This window comes from Corylus avellana, chromosome 8, assembly GCF_965113065.1.
Source record: "Corylus avellana chromosome 8, dhCorAvel1.hap1.2, whole genome shotgun sequence".
NCBI lineage: Eukaryota > Viridiplantae > Streptophyta > Magnoliopsida > Fagales > Betulaceae > Corylus > Corylus avellana.
This window is the reverse complement of record NC_142497.1, coordinates 19,600,571-19,620,700: the sequence shown is the minus strand read 5'-3', so window position 1 is coordinate 19,620,700 and position 20,130 is coordinate 19,600,571. Positions and strand designations below refer to the sequence as shown.

The following is a 20,130-nucleotide window of genomic DNA, read 5'->3' as shown; positions in this document are numbered from 1 at the left end:
AAAATTAAGGTTTGATTCTAGGATATTTGGCTCTAATATCATGTTAAATTAATACTTATCACACAAGCTTAAGTTGATAGGAAGATATAAATTTAATCACTTAACCATTACTTTAACACTTGTCTTTTTAGCAAATGACTAGAAAGTCATTGTTATTATTTGATAGATTTTGCAGCATATTTTCTATTTTAACAAACTAAAATAGAACGATATTCGTATTCTTTTACGGGAATGACCATTAAAGAAAAGCAAAAAAAAAAAAAAATTCTTAGAAGTTAGGAGCTGCAAACGTGCACTTCTTAACTAATTACCAGAGTTTTGGAATTTACAAGAGGAAGCTTGATAGAATAATTGCGTGGACATTCTATAACTATTGCGATAATACGCAAGTTGGTCGTTTGTCTGTACAAGGAAGGCGTTCGTTACAAAGGTTTTTTAAGTGTACGTCAATCTTATAAATTGAAGTTTTCTATAGTGGATAGGTTTCCCTCATTTGGTTGCCTCAAAATGATTTTACTTTAGAGATGTTCTTCAAAGAATTTCCATTTTGTCGCCAAATTTTGTATTGATTGTTTTGTCACTTTCATATATTTAGTAATTGTTTGATGCGGATATATGCCATCATTTTTAATTTGGTATAATTTCTACGAAACACCTATTCACGTTCCTCTAAGTGTTGTTTAGATCTAAACTATGTTTTCATTCATAGCTTGAAAAAAGTCTTCCTTGAAGTCATATCTTTTGGACATTTGCTAACTTAAACATTGAAGAGTTCTTCTTCCGATAACCCACGACAAATTGAGGCTTTGTTTTTTAAAATTCTTTTATAGTGTCTTTTTGTTTTCTATTCTCAAAGCAACAAAATAAACAAACAACTTAAAACACAAATTATCAACAAAACACTAAAAAATATTTTTATTTTTTGTCACATAAAAACACTTTTTTTAAAACCAACAATAAAAAATACCCCAAAAATCTAAGAAAAACGATTTTTTTTTTTTTTTTTTTTTGTAAAAAAGAGAAATATTACAACCCAATGAAAATTTGAGAGAACATTACAAATTGACAATAATTGAAATTTTGAAAAAGACATTTTAAACTACTATATAGATAGAGGAATATAGACAAAGGAGCAGGAGAAAGGTAGAAGAATAAATTTACTTTTACCAACTAACAAAAATCGATTGCCCAGTACTTTTTCTTTACTGCTTTTGCTTTGCTTTGCATTGGAGTAGCAGGGCACGTTGACGATTGCTTATTGGGTCTTTTCCTTTTCTAGGCGGTGGCTTCGAGCCTTCGACAACTTATGGGCCCACCTATTTCTCATTGGTGCACCAAAAGGTTCAATTATACGTGTCCGTACACTAACGCAACAAAAAAGAAAAAAAACCCTTGTCGTATATACCAGCTGGCCGCAAACATCACGCGGAACCTAAGTTTTTTTTTTATTGTCTTTTTAGGGCAGTTTAATCGGTTGGGACTACGTCTAATAAAGCAAAAGTTTTTTTTTTTTTTTTTTTTTTGCGGACATGTCAAAATAATAATAATAATAAATAAATTTGTTTTTTATTTAATTTTTAACCACGTAATTTTAATCGTATGACAATTATATATTATATCATGCTCTTTAGAAAATTGCATTAACGAATAGAGTTTTTAAAAAACCTCATTTTTAAAAAACTTCACTTTTAAGTTTTTTCAAAAATGCATTTGAGATAAAAGAAGTTATATATATATATATATATATACTTTGATAATATTTTATCAAACACATCAACATTTTGTTTTTTTTTCTTGGGTTTTCGTCGTGAGTTGATTCCATACCTTTGGTCGAAGATGATTAGAACGGTGTGGGTGATTGTTTCTCATGGTTGAAAATTAAGTTTTAGGAATTTGAGTTACATATGTCTTAGATCTAGTATGGCCGGATTAAATTTATTTCATAATTGAAGTTGTACATATATAGGTTAGCGAAAGCTGATGTCAATTTGATTGTAAGATTTTTTTTTTATTGTATCTACAAAAAAATATAAAGCTATGTTTTATCATAGCTTTATGTCTGTGATATAAGAGCTATTACGCTCTTTTCTCTCTCTCTCTCTCTATATATATATAAATATATGCCATGCTCCCTGCAAATTAAGCAGCAGATCGAAACGAAGATGGCGACGTCAATACCCAACAGCAGCAAAGCGATAAGCTTGAAGCTTCTTGTAGACAGCAACTCCAGGAAGGTGCTGTTCGCAGAGGCCGGGAAGGAATTCGTGGACTTCCTCTTCGGACTCATATATATACCCATTGGTTCCATAATGGGTGTTCTTTGGAGTCACGACATAGATGGGCCTGGATCGTTGAGCAGAGTGTATGAGAGTATCCAAAACCTTGACTCCACCTGTCTTCACCAAACCAAGGAAGAATTCTTGATGCCTGAACCAGCCTTCCCGTCCGACACTCATCCGCCTTCCTTGCTGCTCAACTTCGTGCCACCAAAACATGACACCACCACATCAGTTGAGAACCAGTTACCTTTCGAAAAACTTTTTGGTTCTGGTCGTAGCGATCGCACCTCTCTCCACCCTGATATGTTTCCATGGTCTCGATCTATTGAGAATACATTGGTGGTTGAACAACACAAGGAGACAGGGTATGTTAAAGGTGTCGTGACATTCATGGTGAAGGATGATCTGACGGTGACACCCATGTCAACCATTTCAAGCATCACCCTTCTCAACACCTTCAACGTCAAAGATGTCAGTTTGCTGCGGGAGAAGATGGTCACTGTTGACATAGAGACGGTGTTCTTCATTCATTCATAGCTTTTCTTTCTTAATTTTTTATTTTTTATTTATTTATTTTATTCTGAAGCATTTAATAATGTGTTGTTTGAATTTGTCTTTGTCTTCTTAGGGCTTGGAGCTGGTGAAGGCGTCATTCGGGTCTACCACAGTCCTCACAGATGTTTTCCTTAGGAATGACTGAATGATCTCGAGGTGCTTGATCCTATTTAGTTCTCTTCAACTTTCAAAGCCAATCCGAGTAGCTTTACCATGGAATTCTCCAATATTCAACTTCTTTTTTGCTTTTTAGGCAGGAAGAGTGGAGTCAGGAGTGCCAATAAAGATGTATAATTATGTGTTTTTATGTAATCTGAAAAGGAAATATTTCTTCAATGGTTTATATCATTATGGGAAAAGTGAAAAAGGAAAAGGTGGAATTGCTTGGCTATGTGTAATTATGATGGGTTTTAGTAAAGAGCTTTATATTTCACTCTTGATGAGTGGATTTGCCCTGTTTCCCTTGCAAGATTGTAAATTTGTAATCGTTGAAGGTTTTTTTTTTTTTTTTTTTTTTTTCTGAAATTATTAGGTTTCAAACACTCAAAAATGCTAAAAAAACGTTTTACAAAAAACATTTTTTGGATTATTAATCAAATTTCTCACTACTATTAATTGCATAACTTTAATTTTGGCATACTGGTTAAAAAAAAAAAAAAACCCCTGACAAATGAACAACCAGAAATCCCTGCTAATCGGTAGCAGACAAACCCTAGTTACTTTTTGCATTACTTTTTTTTGTTACTGCTTTTGCGTTGCTTTAATTTGGAGTACGAGTTATGGGCCCTGCTATTATTCATCGGTGCACCAAAAAGTTTCAATTATAGATGACCGGTGACAAAAACAATTTAAATGTCCGTACATACTAGCTGACCCCACACATCTATGCTGATATATTCGTAACATGATATGATATTGAAAATTACCATTGAATTTAAAATGATTATTATTAAATTTTGATCTATTGGTAATTTTAAATGTCACATTAATCGTTATTCATTGTTGAATTAAAATTTTTACAATTTTTAAATTATAAAATTTAGGATATTTTTACACTCCAAAATACTTGAAAACATATTAAAAAGATAACATGTTATCAAGCTAATAAAAAAAGAAAAAAAATCTCTTTTAAAAAAAGCTTTTTCTTCGCTTCAGAAGTGACAAGTCTTTTCCAGAAAATTAAAAAATGATTTTTGTTTAAAACATTTTTAGAACATAAAGAACAATAATTAGATATAAATATACTCAAATCTCCCCAATAACATATCACTTTTTTAATAAATGATTACAATACATCATAAGATTCAATTATAGATGTTTATACGGACATAAATTAGCTGCAAATAATGTGTTTAATATCTATTAAAAGTCTCTAATGGATAGCTCAATCGGCAATGGACTACGTCTTATGAAGTGCAAATGTGGAGGTTACTAGTTCAAATTCTCTTTCTGCTTCCTTTATGTGGACATGTCAAAAAAAAAAAAAAAAAAAAATCTATTAAAAACACACGTGACAAGAGACACGTAATTTTATTAGATTAATTTCTAACTATTTTGTTGTCCGCACATACCATTTTATTCCTCTACATATATTGTCCATTGTCCCTGCAAATTAACCAGCAGAGACAAAGATCAAAGATGGCCGGCGCATCAACACCCAACAGCAGCAAAGCGATAAGCCTGAAGCTTCTTGTAGACAGCAACTCCATGAAGGTGGTGTTCGCAGAAGCCGGGAAGGAATTCGTGGACTTCCTCTTCGGACTCATACAGATGCCCATTGGGTCCATAATGGGTCTTCTTTGGAATCACGGCATGGATGGGCCTGGATCGTTGAGCAGAGTGTATGAGAGTATCCAAAACCTTGACCCCACCTGTCTTCACCAGACCAAGGAGGAACTCTTGATGCCTGAACCAGCCTTCCCATCAAACACTCATCCGCCTCCCTTGTTGCTCAACTTCGTGCCGCCACCAAAACAAGCCACCACCTCAGTTGAGAACCACTTCAATTCACGTTCGCGTTCGCTTTCTAATCCTTGTGATCTAATCCAAACTGTTACTTATGAGTTGGATTCGGATTCGGAATATTCGGATCCCGATTCTCCTTTTAGTTTGTCTCGGAATAAATCGGTGGTTGAACATGAACAGAGGGAGACGGGGTATGTTAAAGGTGTGGTGACATTTATGGTGAAGGATGATCTGACGGTGACACCCATGTCAACCATTTCTTGCATCACCCTTCTCAACGCCTTCAACATCAAAGATGTCGGTTTGCTGCAGGAGAAGATGGTCAATGTTGACATACAGAAGGTGTTCAATTCATTCATTCATGGCTTTTCTTTCTTAATTTTTTTGAAGCATTTAAATTAATAATGTGTTGTTTTGAATTTGTGCTGTCTTCTTAGGGCTTGGAGCTGGTGAAGGCTTCGTTCGGATCTACCACAGTCCTCACAGATGTTTTCCTTGGGAATGAGGGGCTACTTGTTTAGTTCTCTTCAACTTTCAAAGCCAATCCAAGTAGCTTTGCTGTGGAATTATATGTAATTATTTATGGTTTATATCATTTTGGAAAAAGAAAAAAGGAAGAATTGCTGGGCTATGTGTAATTATGGGTTTTAGTAAAGAGTTATATATATTTCACTTGATGTGTGGATTTGCCTTGTTTCAATTCCCTCTGAAAATTTAAGAGGGGTGGCTCCAATCGGGTTCAGTTTCGGCCGGAGAAGAAATGGTGTTTGGGATGTATCGTGATGTGGGTATTTCGCTGGCCGGCGGGGAGGATTTGATGAGAGGAGTTGCGAAAGAAAAATTATTTAGTAGAACATTTAATACAAAACAAGGAGGTGTTTTACAATTAATGGATTTTTTTTTTTTGGATAATTAACCAAGTTTTTCAATGGCTATATCCTACATATCAAACACTTTCATTAAAAAAAAAAAAAAAAAAAAAATTTAAAAAAAAATTCGGGGCTTTACTTGTAGCAGTTGTCTTATTTTGGCATGCAATTTATGGAGAAAAATGAAGGGGAAAAGAAGATTCCGGTGGCCGGGGATTGCTTTCTTCAGGCTTCAGGCCTTGGTCGAGATAAACATTTCAAGGTGCAATATCGATATGGCAGTGGGGATTGTATATGGTGTTGCAGAGGAAAGAGTGGAAGAAGAGTTAGTGAGTTTATAAGACGAGTTGCTGAGTTGAGGAAATGAACAACTTGTTTTTCATTTCAAGATGAAGTTCGAGTGACGTCACAAAATCTAGAGTATAAATTATAAATAAGAAGAAAAACTACAATTATCCTCTAAATCTACTACCTAATTTGTAATGTTACTCGAATCTACATTGAGGTTGCAATATCCTCCCTTTATTAGGAAAATACGTGGAGTTTGATGGCAAGGGCAATCACGTGACTCACATGTGATGCAAAATTACCATTATACACCGTGAAATTAGAAAAATGCTTATGCAATAAAAATATCATTTTTTGCCCATAAAAATCTTAGGTGGCAAGAGGTCATAGGCTTCATCCGTAGTTGCTGTGGTCCCACCTACTGATTGGCCTATGGCCTCTTGCCACCTAAGATTTTTATGGACCAAAACTAATTTTTTTATTACACTATAGCATATCTCGTGAAATTAAGGTTACAACTGTAACTTTAATTTTTTTTTTTAAAAAAAAAAAATTATATCCTCTCTGACAACGAGATGGTGGTGGGTCAAGAGGATTTTTTTTTTTTTCCCCCCTAATCTTTTTGCCTTTTCTGAATTTTTTTGCATGTAGAGCTAGGAGTCTAGGACTTCACAGAAGTAATGGGCTTTCCCCGGCGTATAAAAGGGCTTTACAAGGCCTCCTTAACAAAGGAAGTATTGACGTTTCCACCCATGGATTCTTTTTTCTTTTTGAACACCTCTGTTTTATACTAAAGTTTTCAACATGTGATAATTCTGCAAACGTGAAACGAGAACCCTCCTCTCATAAGTATAATATAGGGTGCTCATCCCGCTTGAGTTCATTGTGAAATTGATCATTAATCAAAGCTCCTTTTGTTCTCATTCAACGCCTCCTTAGCTTCAAATTTTCCGACATGCCGCTCATTCGTAGCATCTTTGGTGAATGGTGGTCGACGAACTAATATGTTTGACACATTTTCTCTAGATATACGAGATCCCTTTGATGGCTTCTTCTCCTCCAGCGTAGCCAATGTCCATGTCTCATGACAAAAAACCTCTGCATTAGCCATGTTGCTAGTTGACTGGAAGCACCCCGGAGTCTCATGTTCTCAAGGCAGAATGTCAAGGTCTCTGATCAAGAAATCCGAGAAGAAGACGAGGTTGGAGAAAGTAGAAATTCTCCAGATTAGCGGAGAGACGAGCACAAAGCAAGAGGAGAAGAGCCAAGGGGCACCGCACTGAAAGGAGCAGCGGGAAGTTCCTCCGCAGGTGCAGGTTGCCAATCAGGTTAAGGCTCACTGTGACTGATCCTAAAGAGGAGAAGAAGAGAGAGGTCGAGGTCATTGAGATCTCTGGCTAAGCAACATGTCCTCCAATCTTGAAGTTTTTGTTTAAGTCAATCTATGTGGAACAAGTTCAATCTGTTTGTCTGTCTCTATTCATTCTCGGTGTCCAGAAAACATATTTAGTAGCAACAAGAATTTATTATTCTATTCAATTAAATGCTAATCAAACACACATATATACATATATACACGTTCACAGGCCATAATGTTACATGAGCCACTACCCTTCCATTAAAGGGAAAGCTTTGATTTCGTATGATCTACTTCGATAAAAATTTCAAGGATGTAATTCCTCCGACCTGCATCTTCTAAAGGCTCACACTCTCACAACAAATCTTAGAAGTTAGAACCCATGCATGAAAGCAGGAAATGCTCCTCGGCCGGCAGAGAACGTATGTGCTAGTTCTACTTTTCTTCTAAAGCTAGAAACTCCTTCAAATTTTCTAGAATGCCCTTATCGTATGGATTTTTAAATCTCACCTTACTAAAGCTTTGCCCTAGACAGATAAAAGATTGAATATTATTCCCCTTATCAATGGTTACGGATATTTAGAGTAAGAATGGATCTTTGATATATATTTACCTGGCTGCGATTCAATAACGTGTTGGAACTCGGGATACTTTTTCCAGTTTACCTGAGAAAAAATAAATAAATAAACTGCTTAAAATCACCTATTTTGCAGATTGGACAAAGAGAAGACTCATGCACTTTCTAGAGAGACCCCAACACAAAGACACATCTTACCCACCATCTCTTTTCTTTTATCTTTTTTAATCGTGTTTCATTCAGGAACTTACCCATTCATCAGTTCTGATGTTGAAACATATACAATATATGTGCCATGCCATAAACACCACCTACAAGTACACAAGTAGATCCTATTATACGTCCAAACAAATTACCTTCTCATCAGTAAATCTTTCAGAATATAACAAATTGGCAATAACAATACTAACCTGCCATACCAATTGGAGAATAGCGAACAGCATTGTGCTAATAGCCAGATTTCCAGACAGACTAGTCTACACAAATTAGAACACAAATAAAAAAAAACTAAATAACATAAAGTAAAGAATGACAAAACTTTTGAGTAAATTGGACAGTTAGTAACAAAGTAGCACCCTATAAACAAAACCTCTAGTGCAATGACCTACCTCCAACGTAGTTCTATCTATGGTCTGGGCCTTTGCAGCAACTGAAAAAAGTACAAAAGTACACAACTGAATAAAATAAATGGGTACAACAAAAAGCACTCCCAAAGCAAATGAGGTGAAATAAGGAAAATTGAAGCTTGGTTCTAACTTATGATCCATATTATGGCATTAGTCTCGCATAGGTTGCTGACTAAAACAAATATTCACATCTCAGAAGATCAAGACTGTCGTGGAATATGTGTTTTTAAATGCAACTACAATCAGTGTGGCATTCATATGATACATTTGCATAAATTCGTTTGCGTCCTCTGATACTCAATGACAGTAATTAAACAATAAATATCAGGTATGGCCAAGCATAAGCTTACACTGGGATGAGCATACTACATAAGAAGCTTCGGTAGCAAGAAATCCAGCTAGAAGAACCATGAAGAGGGCATGATTATTTTGGCCTACATAGAAACTATATGAACATCATTGTCGACTCAGGTACGCAGTCACATTCGGTATTTAATAATCACAAAGAAGTTGAAGGACAACTTACAAAAAAGAACAGCATAAGGGGATTTTAAGAAGTTTATAGTTAATTCAACGAGGAAAACACTGTCAGACATATATTCATTACCTATACAGTTCCCAAAAGCAGGGCAATGGTGATCGAATCCCTCTATGTATGCCTTGCAGCTTCTACAATATTTTATCCTCCTGCCCAAAACAGAACCCTGAAAACAATATTGGAGACACAATCATATTGCAGAGAAACCACAAAGCATGAAGCAATTGGAACAATTGAAAAAGAGCAAAAGAAAGAAACTCATATGATAACAGATTTGTGGTGTTCTCTATCATTGAAAAGAAAAATGAAACAAAGATGATTACCTTGGTCAGGGATTCATGACACAAGCCACTTGCTGAGGTTTCCACTACCTGCACAATTGAATATGGAAGGTCATTATGCCTGTGGCATTATATCATTAATTAACTGAATACACTTTTCCTACCTCATTATGCGCTTCAACTTCAGCAACTAAACTTTCGACAAGTTCATTTGCACAGGAAGACCCGCATGTTACCAAACCAGGATTGCTTGCAATGATGCTGCCATTAAAAACATGATACTTAGTGCAACATGTAAATACCAACAGAACATGGCATAACAAACTACAAATCTTATTCTTTTTTTTCCCTGAGCGGATTCATTAGGAGATGTTTGAAAGTGAGAATATAAATAAACACCAACCTACACAGACCAATGATGAGCATGGTGACCTCTCCACTAAACACAATATCCATTACACATGATACAGCTGCAAGGCAGGCAACAGAGTCAGCTCTCAATTTTAGAAGAGTCAGCTTGAGAGTATATTACAAGTTTTCTGTTTCATGATGAGATATAGCTATTTCATATACCCATAACAAAAGCAAGTTCTTTTGGTGCTAAGCATTTTCAACAATCAAACAAGTTGTAGCACAACCAATCCCTACAGATAGAACCAAACTGTTAGAATAATTGTTTAAGTGACTAAATTTACCATTTTCTGTTAGTTTAGATTTCTGGGACTGACTCCACTCTACCTCTCACCCATTGAAATGTTAAAATTGAAGTATTGGGTCCCACCCGTCACAAAAGCCGACGGTTTATCGGATAAAACTTATGGGATGAATGGTAATTTATTAAGATGCAAAAATATGTAATCATGAGTTCAAACCATGTGTGATGGTCTACTGAAGGGGAGTGGGAGCCCCACGTGAAGTGGTGTTATTTATCACAAACAATCTGAAAATACCCAAAAAGGATATACATACAAATTCTTTACAAACTAACAAGAACGTCTTGTCTCATGCTTCAATCAAATTATTTTTTGGGGCCTTGAATAGGAAAGTTCTTGAAGGCAATGAAAAAAAAAACACAAGCACCTCGTCGAAGGACAACGAAGTAAACTGCCCAAACGAACAGTACATTGAAGAAAACAAAAGCCGGAGCTGAGGCATAGAATCCAACAAGCCGCCTACACCATCTCCCAAAACCCACAACCACCAGCAATACCAGAGCTACAAAAAAGAAACAACCCATTAAAAGTTTCAAAACCAATCATCTTTACACACAGACGCATGTATATAGTACATGAACCAGAGAGAGAGAGAGAACCTGAGAGTGCGACTTGGATGAGAAGGGGGGAGGCAGAGAAGAAGCGAGGGACCAAAGAGACCGCAAATTGAGAGAGCAAAACGGAGATACCGGAGACCGTGCAACGACCAATCAGCTTCCACCGAGCTAACGGCTTTCTCTGATAGTGTAATTCTACCATTTCCCCCAAAATCTCATTCCCAGCTTTGGATGATTCTTGGGCATGTAGTAGACGATGCCTCAGAAGAAGACTGTACGGATGTGAGGGTCAAAGAAGTCATTCAACCTTGTTATAACAAAGAAGAAAGTTGTCGACTTAATAGCCCAAATAGCCAAGAGCCCGATTCATATTGGAGCCCACTAAGGCAATGGGCCCGGTGAGAATGAACCCCAAGAAAAATAAATAAATAGATGGCGAAATTCGAACTTGTGAGATTACGAATAAATAAATAATAAGTTAACTAATGGCCTTAAGGTTGAAGAGTAGAAATAGAGAAGATTATTTCATAGTTCAAATTAGATTTTATAGGTTTAATCTGTTTTTAAGGAGCGTTAATTTTTTTTTTCCTTTTAAATTTCAACACAAGTCAAAATGTTTAAACACTAGGTTTTTTTTTTTTTCTTCTTCTTCTTCTTATGGATGAATCAAGGTTAAAAAAAAAAAAAAAAAATGCAAGGAAAGTTTTCTAAGGACGCATGTCGGTTTAATATATCGTCTTATTAAAAATGTATGTAAGAATCGCATGCTCCAATGACACATGTCATTTTAATAAAGTGTGTTTGAAAAGTTTCTTTAAGTTAGTTTAGAGAAAAACTTTATCCAAAAAATAATTATACTTTTTTATTTCTTGAAAAATATAAATACACGTTCTCATAGGATAATAAGTGTTCTTTAAAGAGTAAAGTTGTTTAGGATTTTTGTTTTGTTTTGTTTTGTTTTTTGAGAAATTGTTCAGGATATTGTTATACATACAACTTAGTAATATGACAATCGTATAACAATCCATTAAATAGCATTACTCTTCTTTTAAATATTGTTTTTAGGGCACCCATTGCCAAGACTAGCATAAATGATTTTTAGGGCATAATGAAGATTGTTTGTAGTACTAATACCCCAGATTTTCACATAGGTGCAAAGGTACATAAGGTAATGTAAAGAAAACTAAATAAGAAATCCCCTAGGAAACCCTAGCTCTCTTCCCAGAGCGCTGCATAGGTAGGACAAACCCTAGTTTAGGGAGGAGGGATGGCCGTTGGTTGTATCCCTCCCTCCTTTGCCCTCTCCGGAGCTAGCCTATTTACTTGATGTCCCTAGCTCAATGGCTTCCTCCCTTCCCTTTTGGCTTGTGCAGTTTTTCCTCATTCTCTTCTGCCCCTTTCTCTTTTTTGTCCCGTTCTTTGGCGTTTGCCCTTCTCCTTTTGCCACTGTGCCCACCTCGCCATTCTCCACTATGTCGCCTTTTCCCGCCGCCTTCAGTATTTGTCACGTCTTTTCTGGGTCGGGCTTGGCGTTGGATCGTTTTGTCTTTGCTCGATCTCCATCCTCCATCTAATCCCCTCGACGCGTGCCCCGCCATCTTGCTCTCTGGATCCGTCCATGTCCATCCCACCTTTTGATCCGGATCTGTCGCTTCGGCTGTGGTTTGTTTAAGTTCTATTTTGTGGTTTTTCCCTTTCTTGTCTTTGCCTGTTATTTGCCCTTTCTTCTCGATGTGTTTGTTTTTTTGTTTGTTTGGCACACTTTTGTGGGTGCTACTCATAGGGATTCACTCAAACTCTCCCCCCGGTGCTTTGAGTCTGTTGTGCAAAAAACACACGATCACAATTACGGTTAAATAAGGTGAGAACAATCACACAAAATAACACCAAGATTTAAGTAGTTCTCTCAATGTGAGGTACGTCCACTGGCAGAGGCGATTACGAAAAAATTCACTATGAAAGATGGAGTACAAAATATAGTAGAGAGAAAATCACTCAGACTCAAAACCCCAATACACCCAAATCTCATTATCACATAATAAAGATTATTTTCCAGAAGAATACATAAGATAGAAATACAAACTCTTCTTCTTTTGCTGGAATATGATGGCGGTTGGTCTCTATTTCTTTTTCTCTTCTACAATAGAATCCCTTTTTTTCTCTCTCTTATTTTGGCTCCTCCTAAATCAAGAAGAAAGCAGTCAGTGCCCTTTGATTATACACACAACAACCCACCTTTTGTTTTCACCTTTATGCAGCTCTGTTAGTCTTGATGCACGGTGCACAGCAGCCCACAATTTGTGCCGCTTTGTTGGTGTATAGAAACCCAAAGCTACAATATGACCTTTTTATAAGAAGCAACAAGTCGGTGGAAAAAAATTACTACACGTAGGTCTCCTATTCCAAGTTAGTCAATAATTCTTTTACTAGTCAAACTTGAACTTTTCTCAAAACCCACAAAGAAAAGGAGTAGCAGCTACCATAAATAACAAAGGCCAACAATAAAGTTTGTAGGACCCACAATGATGATGGGTTGAAAAAGTCACCTACGTTAACAATCTCTACCTTGACTTGAAACCCATAAAATCGCAACCATAAGAATCTCCTTTTGATGCCTCTGCCCAAGCCCCTAAGGGCTATCACATTCCACAAGTGACACTCAAGTCCAAGCACCTATTGCACTTGAGCATAGGGCCTAGTTTAGACAGACTACCATGCTTTTCTGCCAGTCTTCTAGGCCACACAGCTTTTTCTGTTGGCTCTTTCTCTCTGTAAACCCATCTGCACCCTTTAGCCTTCTTTACCTTGAGCAATTCTGTCGATTCTTAAGCTTTACCTTTCTGTAGTAACTCCTCATCTGTCGGCATGCCATTATGAACAGGCGACGAGACTCCACCACCAGCTGTCAGAGCAAAGGAAACCATGTCCTCAAATCCATACCTCTCTGGTCCTTTTCGATCACGTTTCTCTCTTCCTCTAGCTAAAGAATAAGGCACTTCTCAGTGCTTTGAATCTCTTGACAATTCTTCGTCATCACATATGTCCGTGAGTGAATGTTGTTCATCAAGCTCCACCTCCACGACCTGTTTCCCTTTTTGGCTTTCAGTCGATGCTTCATTCTCACCCTTCCTTAACATATAGGCCTCATCAAATACCACGTCTCACTAACAATCTTCTTCTTTGAGACTAGATCTCAGAGCCTATAGCCTTTAACACCAGATTCCAAACCAAGACAAATACATTTTCTTCACTTTGAATCTAATTTTGATCGCTCTCCACTCTGCACATGAACGTATGTCGGACAACTAAATATTATCAACATAGAATAATCAACCGGTTTACCAGACCATACTTCCTCTGGAATCTTGAAGTCAATCCCAGAGGCTGTAGATCGGTTGGTGACGAAGCATGCATAATTAACTGCCTCAGCCCAAAAACTCTTTAGCAATCCTACACTCAACCCCATACATCTTGCATTTTCCAACAGTGTTATGTTCATCCTTTTAGCAACTCTGTTTTGCTGTGGAGTCCCTCTCACTATGAAGTAACGAGTAATGCCTTCTATTTTGCAAAATTCCAAGAATGCAGTGTCTTTGTACTCTAACCTATTGCTGGATCTTAGATACTTCACTCTTCTTCCAGTCTGATTTTCCACCTACGCCTTCCATTGCTTGAAGATGGTGAAAACCTCTGACTTGTGCTTTATAAAATACACCCAGACCTTTCTTAAAAAATCATCAATTAAATTAACAAAATAATGTGCACCCCCGTTTGATGGCACTGCCATTGGTCCCCAAACATCTAAGTGAACATAATCTAGAACACCTTTGCTTGTATGAGATGTCACCTTCAAGTTGACTCTTCGTTGCTTCCCATGCAGACAGTACTTGCAGAAACCAAATTTACATGACTTTACACCTGTCAACAAATTCATCTTGTGAAGCTCAAACATACTACGCTCGTCTAAATGACCAAGCCGTATATGCCATAAAACTTTGTTATCATTATTTGGTTCTGCCAAGGTGGACAAAGCAGCTCCACCTGTAATTGTGTCCCCGAGTAACTTATACAAATTGCCAATTTTCTTACATTTCATTATCACCATAGCACCTTTAGTTATTTTCATAACTCCATCTTTTGCTGAATAACCATAGCCCAAAGAATCTAATGTGCCTAATGAGATCAAATTTTTCTCAAGGTCGAGAACATATCTAACAATAGTGAGTATCCTGACAATCCCATCAAACATCCTGACTTTTATGGTACCTAGTCCAATGGCCTCACACCTAGCATCATTGCCCATTAATACTGTACCCGTATTACAGGATTTAAATGTGTTGAACCACTGCCTATTCGGACACTTATGATATGAACAAGCAGAATCCAAAACTCAAGAGTCTATGAGAGAATTTTTACCTGAGAAAACTGAAAGAACATATGTGCTAACCTCGCTATCATCAGACTCACCATCAGCCACACTGACGGAATCTCTGGAACTTTGTCTCTTCTTATCTTCAAGATCTTGTTTCATCAGCATGCAAAATTTTCTGTAGTGCCAATAATAGCACTCCACATCTTTTGCATCTGATCGAGATTCTCCATCTTGTGCCGATCGTGGCATAGACTAATACTGCTTACCTCTGTCATCCTTCCCCTTAAACTTATCTCTTTTGCGCTTTGGCGCTCAAACCGTGCCACAGGCCCATCAGCCTGATCATTGACAGGTTTTCTCCGCGTCTCATGTGACAAGAGAGATCACATCACCTCTTCAAAAGTCAGAGTCTTTTTCCCATATAACAATGTCGTAACCAGGTGATCATAAGAAGGGGGACGCGATGCCAACAGAAGTATAGCTTTATCTTCTTCTCTAATCTTCACTGCAAAATTCAACAATTGTGTATTCAACATGTTGAACTTGTTGAGGTGCTCCAGTAGATCTGCATTTTCCTCCATCTGTAAACCATATAGTTGCTTCTTCACATACAGCTTATTCATCAAATTCTTTGCCACATACAAACTCTCCAATTTCTGCCAAATTGATTCTGTCTTTTCTTCATCAATTACATTGTGAATGACTTCATCTGATAAATTAAGACGAATCGCACTGGCAGCCTTCGCATCCATTTCTTCCTAAACATCATTCTCCATCGTCTCAAGTTTTTTCACCTTTCCCAATAACGCCTTATGCACTCCTTGTTGAATCAATAAATCCTTCATCCTTCTCTGCCAAAGAGAGAAATTATTCTTCCTATTAAACTTCTCCACTTCAAACTTTGTACTTTCCATATTTGCTGTTAATTTTATTTCTTGAACCTGAGCTCTGATATCACTTGTTGTGCAAAAAACACACGATCACAATTATGGTTAAATAAGGCGAGAACAATTGCACACAAAATAACACCAAGATTTAAGTGGTTCCCTTAATGTGAGGTACGTCTATTGGTGGAGGTGATCACGAAGAAATTCACTATGAAAGATGAAGTACAAAATATAGTAGAGAGAAAATCACTTAGACCCAAAACCCTAATACACCTAAATCTCACTATCACACAATAAAGACTATTCTCCAAAAAAATACAAAAGACAGAAATACAAACTCTTCTTCTTTTGCTGGGATATGATGGCGGTTGGTCTCTATTTCTTTTTCTCTTCTACAATAGCACCCTTTTTTTCTCTCTCTTATTTTGGCTCCTCCAAAATTAAGAAGAAAACAGTCGGCGCCCTTTGATTACACACACAACAGCCCACCTTTTGTTTTCACCTTTGTGCGGCTCTGTTAGTCTTGATGCACGGTGCACAGCAGCCCATAATTTGTTCGGCTCTGTTGGTGCATAGAAACCCAAAGCTACAACATGACCTTTTTATAAGAAGCAACAAGTCGGTGGAGAAAACCTACTACACGTAGGTACCGGTATCAAAAATTACCGGGATACCGGGAAACCGGGGACCCTGTTTGGAAAATCCAAAACCTGATTTTTGGTACCCGATTTTTACCGGGTTACTGGTAATCAGGTTTCCATCTTATTTAATAATATTTATATATTAATATTTTTTACACTTAGGTTTAGCACTTCTCCCCTTCATCTTCATTTCTCACGCCGCAAGCCTCCTTCTCCATTTTCTCTTCTCTTCTTCATTTCAATTCTCCCCTTCAGTAAACACCCATTCGGCCATTCCATTTCTTGTTTCCCCCTCTTCATTTCACAATAGTACAACACCCATTCGAGTGAATCTTCATTTCAAACATTTCTCACACCTGGCCTCTCTCTTTCTCTGTTTCTCACTTTGCCTCCCTTTCTAGCTCCATCTCCATCTCTCGCTCCGTCTGCCAAGCAATGAGCACTAGCAGCCAGGTCTGGACTTTTTATTTATGGGTTTCTTTGATATTTTCTTTGTTGATCCATGAAATTTTTTTTGTTTTGCTAATAGATTTTTATAAAAATGGACCAACTGTACGCAAAAAATTGGCTTATTTTAGGCCCAATACCTAAAATAAGCCCAAAAAATAATTTTCTTGAAAAATCGATTACTGGAGTGGGTACAAATCGGAATCGGCCGGTAACCGGGAGCCAGGAAACCAGACCTGGTTGACAGGCCTACACGTAGGTCTCCTATTCCTAGTTGGTCAAGAATCCTTTTACTAATCAAACTTGAACTTTTCTCAAAACCCACAAAGAAAAAGAGTAGCGGCTACCACAAATAACAAAGGCCAACAATAAAGGTTGTAGGACCTACAATGATAATGGGTTGAAAAAGTCATCTACGTTAACAGAGTCCATCGCCGATCTCCTCCGCGCCCGCTTTGCCAGCCATCGTCCGTTGTCGGGTCTATTCACATGGGGACGCGTGAATAGACCTGACAGCGGGATATGATGGCGGTTGGTCTCAATTTCTTTTTTCTCTTCTACAATAGCACCTTCTTTTTTTCTTTTTCTTTTTTTTCTCTCTTATTTTGGCTCCTCCAAAATCAAGAAGAAAATAGTTGGCGCCCTTTGATTACACATACAACAACCCACATTTTGTTTTCACCTTTGTGCGGCTCTGTTAGTCATGATGCACGGTGCATAGCAGCCCACAATTTGTTCGGCTCTGTTGGTGCATAGAAACCCAAAGCTACAACATGACCTTTTAATAAGAAGCAACAAGTTGGTGGAGAAAACCTACTACACGTAGGTAGGGGTATCAAAAATTACCGAGAAACCGGGGACCTGGTTTGGAAAATCCAAAACCCGATTTTTACCGGGTTACTGGTAACCGGGTTTCCATCTTATTTAATAATATTTATATATTAATATTTTTTACACTTAGGTTTAGCACTTCTCCCCTTCATCTTCATTTCTCACGCCGCAAGCCTCCTTCTCCATTTTCTCTTTTCTTCTTCATTTCAATTCTCCCCTTCAGTGAACATCCATTCGGCCATTCCATTTCTTGTTTCCCCCTCTTCATTTCACAACAGTACAACACTCATTCGGGTGAATCTTCATTTCAAACATTTCTCACACCTGGCCTCTCTCTTTCTCTGTTTCTCGCTTTGCCTCCCTTTCTAGCTTCATCTCCATCTCTCGCTCCGTCTGCCGAGCAATGAGCACTAGCAGCCAGGTCTGGGCTTTTTATTTCTGGGTTTCTTTGATATTTTCTCTGTTGATCCATGGAAATTTTTTTGTTTTGCTAATAGATTTTTATAAAAATGGGCTAACTGTATGCAAATTTAGGCCCAATACCTAAAATATGCCCAAAAAATAATTTTCTTGAAAAATCAATTACCGGACCGGGTACAAATCAAAATCGGCCGGTAACCGGGATACAGGAAACCAGATCGGATTGACAGGCCTACACGTAGGTCTCCTATTCCAAGTTGGTCAACAATCCTTTTACTAGTCAAACTTGAACTTTTCTCAAAACCCACAAAGAAAAGGAGTAGCGGCTACCACAAATAACAAAGACCAACAATAAAGGTTGTAGGACCCACAATGATAATGGGTTGAAAAAGTCACCTACGTTAACAGAGTCCATCGCCGATCTCCTCCACGCCCACTTTGCCAGCCATCGTCCATTGTCGAGTCTATTCACGTGGGGAGGCGTGAATAGACCCAACAGCGGGATATGATGGCGGTTGGTCTCTATTTCTTTTTCTCTTCTACAATAACACCATTTTTTTTTTCTCTCTCTTATTTTGGCTCCTCCAAAATCAAGAAGAAAATAGTTGGCGCCCTTTGATTACACACACAACAACCCACCTTTTGTTTTCACCTTTGTGCGGCTCTGTTAGTCTTGATGCACGGTGCACAGCAGCCCACAATTTGTTCGGCTCTGTTGGTGCATAGAAACCCAAAGCTACAACATGACCTTTTTATAAGAAGCAACAAGTCGGTGGAGAAAACCTACTACACGTAGGTAGGGGTATCAAAAATTACCGGGAAACCGGGGACCCGGTTTGGAAAATCCAAAACCTGATTTTTGGTACCCGATTTTTACCGGGTTATTGGTAACCAGGTTTCCATCTTATTTAATAATATTTATATATTAATATTTTTTACACTTAGGTTTAGCACTTCTCCCCTTCATCTTCATTTCTCACGCCGCAAGCCTCCTTTTCCATTTTCTCTTCTCTTCTTCATTTCAATTCTCCCCTTTAGTGAACACCCATTCGGCCATTCCATTTCTTATTTCCCCCTCTTCATTTCACAACAGTACAACACCCATTCGGGTGAATCTTCATTCAAACATTTCTCACACCTGGCCTCTCTCTTTCTCTGTTTCTCGCTTTGCCTCCCTTTCTAGCTTCATCTCCATCTCTCGCTCCGTCTGCCGAGCAATGAGCACTAGCAGCCAGGTCTGGGCTTTTTATTTCTGGGTTTCTTTGATATTTTCTCTGTTGATCCATGAAATTTTTTTTGTTTGGCTAATAGATTTTTATAAAAATGGGCCAACTGTATGCAAATTTAGGCCCAATACCTAAAATAAGCCCAAAAAATAATTTTCTTGAAAAATCGATTACCGGACCGGGTACAAATTGGAACCAGCCGGTAACCAGGAGCCAGGAAACCAGACTAGGTTGACAGGCCTACACGTAAGTCTCCTATTCCAAGTTGGTCAACAATCCTTTTACTAGTCAAACTTGAACTTTTCTCAAAACCCACAAAGAAAAGGAGTAGTGGCTACCACAAATAACAAAGGCTAACAATAAAGGTTGTAGGACCCATAATGATAATGGGTTGAAAAAGTCACCTACGTTAACAAAGTCCATCACCGATCTCCTCCGCGCCCGATTTGCCAGCCATTGTCCGCTGTCGGGTCTATTCACGTGGGGACGTATGAATAGACTCGACAGTAGGATATGATGGCGGTTGGTCTCTATTTCTTTTTCTCTTCTACAATAGCACCTTTTTTTTTTTTCTCTCTTATTTTGGCTCCTCCAAAATCAAGAAGAAAATAGTTGGCGCCCTTTGATTACACACACAACAACCCACCTGTTGTTTTCACCTTTGTGTGGCTCTGTTAGTCTTGATGCACGGTGCACAGAAG

General features: G+C 37.8%; 3 protein-coding genes across 5 annotated transcripts; 2 read left to right on the top strand and 1 right to left on the bottom strand.

Moving 5' to 3' along the window:
- The first annotated feature begins 2,074 nt into the window (after positions 1–2,074).
- Positions 2,075–3,290, top strand: LOC132163584 (uncharacterized). Of its 2 annotated transcripts, XM_059573925.2 has the most exons (3): positions 2,075–2,795; positions 2,908–2,990; positions 3,088–3,290. In XM_059573925.2, exons 1-2 carry the CDS (start codon positions 2,121–2,123, stop codon positions 2,977–2,979), a joined length of 747 nt encoding a protein of 248 aa, XP_059429908.2. In that variant the 5' UTR covers positions 2,075–2,120; the 3' UTR covers positions 2,980–2,990; positions 3,088–3,290. The 2 variants fall into 2 exon arrangements, with proteins under 2 accessions (XP_059429908.2, XP_059429906.2); XM_059573923.2 differs by having other exon boundaries at positions 2,076–2,795; positions 2,908–3,290.
- A 1,152-nt stretch (positions 3,291–4,442) lies between these two features.
- LOC132164340 (uncharacterized) lies at positions 4,443–5,476 on the top strand. The gene is made up of 2 exons (XM_059574837.2): positions 4,443–5,141; positions 5,237–5,476. Exons 1-2 carry the CDS (start codon positions 4,473–4,475, stop codon positions 5,318–5,320), a joined length of 753 nt encoding a protein of 250 aa, XP_059430820.2. The 5' UTR covers positions 4,443–4,472; the 3' UTR covers positions 5,321–5,476.
- A 1,919-nt stretch (positions 5,477–7,395) lies between these two features.
- On the bottom strand, positions 7,396–10,910 carry LOC132164064 (uncharacterized). 2 transcript variants are annotated; one of them, XM_088519327.1, is made up of 12 exons: positions 10,648–10,910; positions 10,416–10,550; positions 9,739–9,805; positions 9,500–9,596; positions 9,378–9,425; positions 9,124–9,220; positions 8,867–8,950; positions 8,499–8,539; positions 8,310–8,366; positions 8,142–8,201; positions 7,927–7,978; positions 7,396–7,840 (listed from the first exon to the last, which is right to left on the bottom strand). In XM_088519327.1, the coding sequence occupies exons 1-12, from the start codon at positions 10,805–10,807 to the stop codon at positions 7,749–7,751; spliced, it is 990 nt and encodes a 329-aa protein (XP_088375453.1). In that variant the 5' UTR covers positions 10,808–10,910; the 3' UTR covers positions 7,396–7,748. The 2 variants fall into 2 exon arrangements, with proteins under 2 accessions (XP_088375453.1, XP_059430457.2); XM_059574474.2 differs by having other exon boundaries at positions 7,406–7,840; positions 8,301–8,366.
- Positions 10,911–20,130: the final 9,220 nt, after the last annotated feature.

Coding starts and splice junctions, on each gene's coding strand:
- LOC132163584 (XM_059573925.2), top strand. CDS start 2,121: ATGCCATGCTCCCTGCAAATTAAGCAGCAGATCGAAACGAAGATGGCG. Junction 2,796..2,907: donor TCACTGTTGACATAGAGACG/GTGTTCTTCATT, acceptor TTGTCTTCTTAG/GGCTTGGAGCTGGTGAAGGC.
- LOC132164340 (XM_059574837.2), top strand. CDS start 4,473: ATGGCCGGCGCATCAACACCCAACAGCAGCAAAGCGATAAGCCTGAAG. Junction 5,142..5,236: donor TCAATGTTGACATACAGAAG/GTGTTCAATTCA, acceptor CTGTCTTCTTAG/GGCTTGGAGCTGGTGAAGGC.
- LOC132164064 (XM_059574474.2), bottom strand. CDS start 10,807: ATGGTAGAATTACACTATCAGAGAAAGCCGTTAGCTCGGTGGAAGCTG. Junction 7,979..8,141: donor ACATCAGAACTGATGAATGG/GTAAGTTCCTGA, acceptor ATTTTTTCTCAG/GTAAACTGGAAAAAGTATCC. Junction 7,841..7,926: donor CGTTATTGAATCGCAGCCAG/GTAAATATATAT, acceptor TTATCTGTCTAG/GGCAAAGCTTTAGTAAGGTG.